The sequence below is a fragment of the Berghia stephanieae genome, chromosome 12, assembly GCF_034508935.2.
Source record: "Berghia stephanieae isolate SIO BIC M18660-M18661 chromosome 12, UCSD_Bste_1.3, whole genome shotgun sequence".
NCBI lineage: Eukaryota > Metazoa > Mollusca > Gastropoda > Nudibranchia > Aeolidiidae > Berghia > Berghia stephanieae.
This window is the reverse complement of record NC_088371.1, coordinates 9,861,123-9,870,069: the sequence shown is the minus strand read 5'-3', so window position 1 is coordinate 9,870,069 and position 8,947 is coordinate 9,861,123. Positions and strand designations below refer to the sequence as shown.

General features: G+C 34.0%; 1 protein-coding gene across 1 annotated transcript in view; it reads right to left on the bottom strand.

Annotated features, from left to right (window-relative positions):
- Positions 1–8,947, bottom strand: part of LOC144957471 (dolichyl-diphosphooligosaccharide--protein glycosyltransferase subunit STT3B-like) — a 37,582-nt gene that overhangs the window by 24,092 nt on the left and 4,543 nt on the right. The window contains exon 2 of the mRNA XM_078888759.1: positions 4,436–4,544. Coding sequence (XP_078744885.1) covers positions 4,436–4,544 — 109 coding nt within the window. The remainder of the gene's footprint in view (positions 1–4,435; positions 4,545–8,947) is intronic.

Sequence of the window (8,947 nt, the reverse complement as noted above, 5' to 3'; positions counted from 1 at the left end):
CCTTTGACACCATTGACCATGACATAGAAAATACGTTCGGCATAAAAGGAATTGCCCTTAAATGGTTTACAGGATCGATGGCAGACTGTCATGGTGAATGGTGTTCAGTCAGAACAAGTTTTACTAAATTTTGGAGTGCCACAAGGCTCTGTTCTTGGCCCTGTCCTTTTTACTGTATATATGCAGCCCCTTTCTAGTGTGATATCCAGATTCAATCTGAGTTATCATTTTTATGCAGATGATACGCAAATATATGATTCAGCACCCCTTAGTAATTTACAGTTCTTAATACAACGAATTACGAGCTGTTTTAATGAGATTAAATCTTGGATGTACCACAATAAGTTAAAATTAAATGATAGTAAAACTGAGATTTTAATGTGTGGAAGGCCGAGTATCCTTAAACAGGCAAATAAATCACATATTACTCTCGGAAATAGCACAATAGAATTTTCAAATAAAGCAAAAAACCTTGGCGTCATCATTGATAAAGATCTTTCCATGACAAGCCACGTGAATAACACCATACAATCTATGTACATAGAAATGAAAAAAATAAGCAAAATTCGTAATTTAATACCGAAGCATACAACAGAACTTTTTATTAATTCCCTGGTTTTATCTAAATTGGACTATTGTAACTCCCTTTGGGCGAATTTAGCTAAAGACAAAATTAGCAAACTTCAGGTTGCTCAAAATAACGCAGCCAGGCTCATTATACGCAATAACAAAAAATACCCGTCAGCAACTCTTCTTCTCCGTGAGTTACACTGGCTTCCTGTTGAAAAAAGAGTTGCCTATAAGATTTGTTCTGTTGTCTACAAATCCCTGAGCACGAACAGTCCTTCCTATATTAAAGACCTTCTAAACATATATGTCCCCAATAGAAACTTGAGGTCAAGCAATGACCAATCAATCCTTGTCAAACCTAAGCCATTGCATAAAATAGGTGAACAGTCTTTTCAATTTTCGGCCCCCCATTTTTGGAACTCTCTCCCGTGACACGTGAGATGCTCGGATTCGTTGACAACGTTCAAATCTCGCTTAAAGTTTTATCTTTTTACGTCATAATGTTGCAATATTATTTTCATATTTTGTTGTTGTTAAATTGAATTCGTATCACGTTTCCTTCACACTTGTCTCACTGTAATATGTTTTGTTTTATATCACTGTAAAGTGCTTAGAGCCTGTGACAACGGGGTAAAGCGCTATATAAATGCCATTTATCATCATCTTTAACTTCTAGCCATGACCAATTGAATTTATTCCTCACACTCACATCTTTATCGATGCTCGACAAGTCTGAATTGCGATCCACGAACAGCTCAGCCATTGTGAGAACATATGAATAATGTAGCAATGAGCAAACCTGATTTTCAATCAGTAAATGACAGAAAAAAAACTTAAATAAATATGACTTCTGGCCAATACACTGAATTATTAAGTAGAAGTGAATTATCAAAAAGAAACTTCGGCAGGCATAGCGGAAAAATTCAAAGAATCGAAATGAAGGTAAATCGCCACAAAACAGCAAGTCAGCAAGCTCGCTTGGGCTTGAGCAAAACAATGGCAGAAAACGTCCTGATTTGCACGGGAATTAATTAGGCTACTTACCATTGTTCCTTATAATCAGGTACTCAATCAGTGAAGAAATGGTCAACCAGTTTGTTTACAACGTGAGGCAATCGAAATGTGCTTGTAGCAATCTATCCTAATCTAACTTTCGATTTAAAGGTGTCTCCATCATCTACTAGAGATGTTACTTCCGGCATTCGCATTTTACTTTTTTAAATACTTTTAAAACCCAGCTTGTAATTGTGGTCAATTTTGGCTTAGACGAAACAGTGAAATTTATCCATCGGCGGCTCAGTTAAAATTGGCTACCGTTGGGATCACGACAGGTTGGAAAGTGAAAAAATAATTTAACGAAGGCTGTGTGAGATTACACTGGGATGTGTTCAGTCACGCCAATTCTAAAAAGTGCTGCTCAGCCTTGGCAATAAATCCATCGTTAGGCAATATAAACGGCTCCCATGAGCTATGCGTAGCGTTATGGAACACTCCTAATTACTTTACGGTCATTCGACTACGATTTGTGAATTCTTTCTTTCCTTATTTTAAAAATATTTGAATTTGACAAATTGACTGATTTCAGTTAATTGACTGAGAATTTACAGGTCAACTGACTGTATATCCATTACTCAGGGGTCTCAACTTTCAAATTCAAACCACTACAAATTACAAATTTGGCGATCGACATCTGTATACCAAAATACAAATAAATGCAGGACATGAACTTATGCTAAAATCATTATTACTATTATTATTATTATTATAGACCTGTAAATGAGCTCTATAAAAATTGACTGAGACTGAAACTGAACCTCACTGAAACTCTTCGTATCGTATCAGAAAATTCAAAGAATCGAGATGAATAGTAAACAGCAAGCTCACGTGAGCAAAACAATGGCAGAAAACTAATGTACCCACATCAGTGAAGAAACGGTCAACCAGTTTGTTTACAACGTGAGGCAATCGAGATGTGCTTGTAGCAATCATATAACTTTCGATTTGAAGGTGTCTTCATAACGCACTTCCGGCATTCGCATTTAACTTTTTAATACTTTTAGGTTTTGCCAAGTAAATGTGGTCAATTTTTGCTTAGACGAAACAGTGAAATTTATCGCTCGGCGGCTCAGTTAAAATTGGCTACCATTGGGATCACGACAGGTTTGGAAAGTGAAAAGATAATTTCAAGAAGGCTGTGTGAAAATACACTGGGGTGTGTTCAGACACGGCAATTCTAAGAAGCGTCGCTTATCCATCGTAAATATAAACGGCCTTGAGCTATGCGTAGCGCTGTGGAACATTCCTAATTACTTCACGATCATTCGACTACGATTCATGAATTCTTTCTTTCTTCATTTCTTTCTCTCCTTTTAAAAAATATTTGAATTTGACGAATTGACTGATTTCAGTTAATTGACTGAGAATTTACAGGTCTATTATTATCATCATCAATATTAAAATAAAGATCTTTATTCTCTATAAATATGGCAATTTGCAGGGATGTAAATGCAAACGAAAAAAATTCTGAAATTCTGCGAGCTCATTTCAATAGTTGTCTACATCAACTGTCTCAGTAGGTATCTACTTAGATAAACTCCAAGTGGCACTCCAGGAATGAGGTGATAAATGGCCTTGTGGTTGTGACAAGATTTTTAGGACTTTTGAGTGATAAGTCTCAGACTAAAATCCAGATTATTTTGTGTTGTTCATGCTTAAATCAGCGCCCATTTAGTAAATCTTATCCTTATCTTTATGGATTAAGCAGGGTTAAATTAGTTTGGGATAATGAAAAATTCAGAATTTTGCAATTCTTAACTTATTTTCACTGCACATAATCCAAAACCTAATTTTTTAAATTAAAATTAAATTCAGGTCAAAATATTACCCCCAATGACTAAATGAATCTGACAATAATAAAAACTCTTACTCAAATTTCAATAGCCATATTATTACTAAGGCCAATTTTGAAATTGGAAAAATGGTCACTTCCCGATATTTATCACTTTCTCAGGTCCCAAACTCAAACCCTTCTGCTAATAAGAAAGGCAATTAGAGTACATTACAATAACAATACTAACACTACATAAGGTTCAGAATCGTGTTGAAAAGCCCTTTATTTTATTGGTTTAGCTTTCAATGAGAACAAACAAATTTGAATTTTTTTCCCCACCACAGTCAAAAGTTCGTGGTGGTCTCAGCCAGTAATGAGACCCTATAGACATTTCTTACAAAGACCAAGGCTAAGGGAAATGTATCTTCAGACTAATTATGACTGAAACGAATTGCACCACACAGTAATTACGAACATAATAAATTTCAACTAAGCCTTAGGAAGAAACTGTAACAACAACTTCAGAGCTCAGTCATCAATACTCGATATGTATCCACTATCTTCTACTTTCGATTCTACAGCCCATGTTTTGCTTCCGGTAAACTCAAAATAACCCTCCTTGTTTACACAACAGACGTGAATCTAGTTCCGAATTAAAATTAGGATAATTCGGAAATTCGAATGCTATCAATTCTTAGTACTTCCGAATTAAAATTCGGAAGCTGTCGTGGAAATAAGTTGAATGATTAAATACACGTATAATCACAACTGACACAACAGTATGTTAATTAAGTGTTTCAGTACATTGAAAATTGATACACACTACAAATTCTCTATATGTACAGCAGTATCTCTTATCACAAGAGTTGTTGGTATTGAGGTATTGAGAAAATGTGTGAAAAATTGGAAATCCTAATAATTCTGAAAGATTTACATCCCTGAATTTGACATTCAATCTGTATGACCACGGCCCTAAGGCTAATTTGGCTGGTTTCAGCTTAGACGACTGTCTTAGCGTTTTAAAATTATACTTACTGTGCCTCCAACAATCCTTCCGAGTGGATACCATGCTCGGTCGTCAAACCAATTCAAAAAGTTGTAGAATCCATTTTCAACCATATAATGGGTTGCTCTGTAGTTGAACCTGAGAAATTCATAGAGATTAATCTTTTTTGTATGACGTATCAAATTTCAATTGAAGAAATATAATATGGCAAATTGGTTGGCCGGATGTATCAATATACAAAGAATATGATAAACTCTCCATTTGTTTTCAGATCAATACATTTTGGTATAATTAGCAAAAAGTGCCACAGATGTCATTACCAAAATATCTTTTTTAAATAAAATTTTATAATCCTATTTCAAGAGAATAAAAAAAAATATTTTTTTTAAAACCAAAAGACAGTTGATCTTTATCACTCTCCACCCTGAAATTGTGTCATAATAAGATTTTGTATGACAGAGAATGGGAGTTTTTAGGGGGGTTGCCTCAAAAAAAGTTATGCATGAAATCTGAACGAGGTAGTACCATGAAAATATTTTTGTTGGCTACCGATGGTGGAGGGTGTCTCTGAAGAGTAAAGTAAAGAATTAAATCCAAGATGGAGGTTTAGAGCGAATCCTTCAGTAATGTCATTTTTTTCAAATGGCATATCTAAAACACTAACTATGAGTTGGCTTTGAGCTAAAAATTGATGGTCCCTTTTTAAGAACATACCTAGAAGTTCAATACTTAAAAATAATTTGGCTTCCTAGTTTCTTTATCGACATAAAACAGAAAAAGAAAAGGGAACACTGAAGAGGTGAACGCACCAAGTGACATTATGGAGTGTGTCAATAGTCAATGTTTAAAATGACATAAGTAAAATGAGGGTTGTAATAAAATCATACAAGCCTGGTATAGTTATAGTTGACTTGCCAACACAAGAGAGAAAATTTATTTTTTTTTAAAACAAAAAACTCTGTATGACAATGACAACTATAGATATAACCACTAATAATTATTCCTACAACCATCACATAGTGTTACTACGTAACACAACTGATTATCCAATATTTGAAAATCTGTATGACCACGATGTTTGGGAACAAAGACAAAAAATTAACTCCGGTTTAAAGGAGGTCCAATCCCATCTATCCAAGAATCATAATTTTGCCTTTATCTTTTTCTTCTATGCATAATTTTTCATTCTAATTGCCTATCCTATTATTTTATTTTCATTTTTTACTAAGCTGTTAGGTGCAAAGATGATTTTATTACTATTTTAATATTTAAATTACCTCCCATTATACTTAGATTACAATGTGAGGCCAGGCTAGGTTCATGGCATTCAAGCTTGCTTCATTAATGGCAGTTTCTAAATTATAGCGCATTGAACACATTGCAGTGCAGCCCATATTCTCACTAGAACTACTGTACAAACCAGACAATCACTCATGAATCTTCATCGATTGCCTGTTGAGGCAAGTATTGATTACAAAATAGCATGCATTATCCTAGCCAAAAGAGAATTACAATAATCTAATCTTGATGATATAAATGTTGTGACTAGCTTTTTCGTTGAGAGTGGTCGGGGCTGCCTGAAGCCTGGGATCGTGAAAATACTAACGAAAGAGTGATAATGGAAAGGCTTCGGATGGAAACAAAACAGACAATGGACGTTTCGGGTACAAACCCTTTGTCAGCACAATAAACAAATGAATGCGGAAAACAAATAAAATAGAATGGAATAAAAATTGTATCGTCTGTACACAATGATGGTTAGGGTTGGAGTGTGAACTAAATGCTGCAAAAAAATCGCAAAATATGACTGATTTGCAAATTTTCGAGATTTTGCAAAGAAAAAAAAAAAAAAAAAAAAACCAAACAAACAAAACAATTTTGTTTTTTGTTTTTAAGGCAAAAAAAAAAAAAAAGACGAATTTTTTTCCTTTTAATTTGATAGCGCATGTAGAACAAAAGAACGTGAAAGATAATTAATCAAGAGTAGCCTCTTGGATAGTATCCCACTTTCTTCTTTTTTTTTATTACTGCCGCGCTGTGATTATCCCCAGACGCATATTTGAAACTCCGCTCTTTTAAACAATAATCCACATTCCAGAATATGGAATGTTTCCAGATGCACACAGAAATAAGGAAAGTTAATAAAATATCTATAAAAACATAAAATTAACCAACATTAAAATCAGTTGTTACTACATATACACAATATGCGTCGACTTCAAAGTGGGTGTCATGGCCGAATGCGGTTTAGTCGTCTGCCCTGGAAGTTCGACAAGAATCGACGTTGTGGGTTCGAATCCTGGTGACGTCATTTAAAAAAAAAAAAAATTCCGTCTTCTTTTTACAGAACGTTGAAAGGGATAAATGTCCCATCCATCCCACCCCCCCCCCCCCCCCCCCCCCACCTCTTTTTTTTTTTTTTAATTAAACTCTCTCTCTCTCTCTCTCGTTTTTTTTCTATTATTTTTTTCTATTTTCTATTTTTTCTATTTTTTTATTAATATTATCATTTGACCAAAACAAAAAAAAACAATAATAGATATAGGGGAAATTCCACGAAAATGTCAACCGAAGGGGTGTTTTACAAATTCTTAAGAACATATTAAAATTTGGTACCAATTTGTTGGAAAATCATTCAGGATTATGAATATAAGGATATTTCGTGCATATTTGTGGTACAAGATGCGTATTATTGCTTTATGTAAGGGTATCCCCTATTTGAAGAACGAAAAGAATATTTTCTCAATATTATAAATCTTGCAACTTCTACAAAATTATAGCCACCTTTGCTGTTGTTTATTGATATTAAAACAATTATAAGTATCAGGAACCTATATAAACATTCAAATTTACGATTTTAATGAAATGTCCTCATCTGTCGTTTTAATGACCTTGGGAAATTGTACGTCAGTCCGTTACCATTAAAACAGTATTTTTTCATCTACGAAAGATCTGATTGTTGTACAGACTCACTATTTCAGATTTTCTGTTCTTACATGAATGGCTTTAGCACTGTAAGATAATTTTTCAAGAAATTTATCATTTAAGGTACTTTTGTTGGGTAACGGACTGACATTTTTAAGGGTAACGGACTGACAGTAACAGACTGACTAATTCTATTTTAATTCAAAAACAATATATAAAAGTTGTTTTTTAAGTCTCAGGAGTAATGTCCACTCCAATGTGTTTCAACTGATCAGGCAGCCATTTTATAAACATTTGGATCATAAAATTTCAAACACTGGTCTTCAACATCAAGCCTGCTATTTTGCAATAGGTAAGTTGAATCTTTTAAAGCTTATGAATCTTTTGAGCACTTGAAGATTTTTGCTATGTTTGAATTGAGGGAAAAACACTGTTTATTGTTCTATAATATCCTTATGACAATGGAGCCAGTAGTAGTCGTCTGTTAAAGAGGCAAGAAGCCCTGGGAGAAAAAAAAAAAGAAATCAAACATTTAAATTAATGTGGAAAACTTTTGAGTCACTGAGGCTTTAAATGTAGTGGGTCAGCAAACTGTTTCGCTGTGTATAATGTCAATATTTTAGTTGTTACAAAGTAATGTGATACAAGTTAGAAATGAGTTTTATTTTCTTAGTTTTGCTATATTATTTTTAAGAAAACAAGATTTGCTTTTTATTCCGATTTGACTTTCATAGCTTATGATGTAATTTCGCTCAATTTCTTTATTCACAGGTTCAAGATGCCTACTCTATCCATGGTTCAAATAATCAAGAAAGACTGAAAACTGATGGGCATTACATTGTTTAGGAAAAAGTTAGGCAACAAAAGCAGGAGTCTCAAAGAAAACTTGAAAGTGATTGTAAAGGACGCTTAAAAGAAATAACAGGATTTTTCAAGCAAAATGGGAAAAAAAAGAAGAGAAAAGCCGATCAATCTTCAACTCCAAAAGAAAGTAAACCAAGCACACCTAAATCCACATTTGCCTCACATTTCAGCACAGGAAAGTAAAATACTGAATTCAACTTTGAGTGTCTACAATCCTCCCAAAAATTTAAAAAAAAAATTAAACTATGCCTGTACTGCTAAGGGCACCCAATACATCAACCAAAGGTTTTTGAAATATTTTTATCATGGGCTATCAAGATGAAATAAAATAAGTTGATCGAAAATTTCTATTTGGACAAGAAGTACTTTTGGCGAGCACCAAGGGAAAAAGATTTCATAATTGTGAGAGATGAAAAAAGAGAGGACGAAAATTCAAAAAAGTTTCCTGTAAAAAACCCTGAAAAAGAGGTGTCGATTGTTAGTGAATTACATACAGGAATCAAAATTGGCTTAAGATTATTTTTCTCCCCCAGAACCTCAGAATGTACTTCTAAGAGAAATCCCACAATCTGCATAGGAAAATTGTAACAATCAAGGATAAAATGGTCCAAATGAAATTTTTGAAGATCTTATAACTGGCTTTCTGGTCAAGTGCAGATGAGGAAGAGATTGACTGCCAATACTATCGACCAGTTTGCAGTGACGGTCATGGCCTATTGACAATTCCTAAGCTTGAGGAATCAAGATGAAAT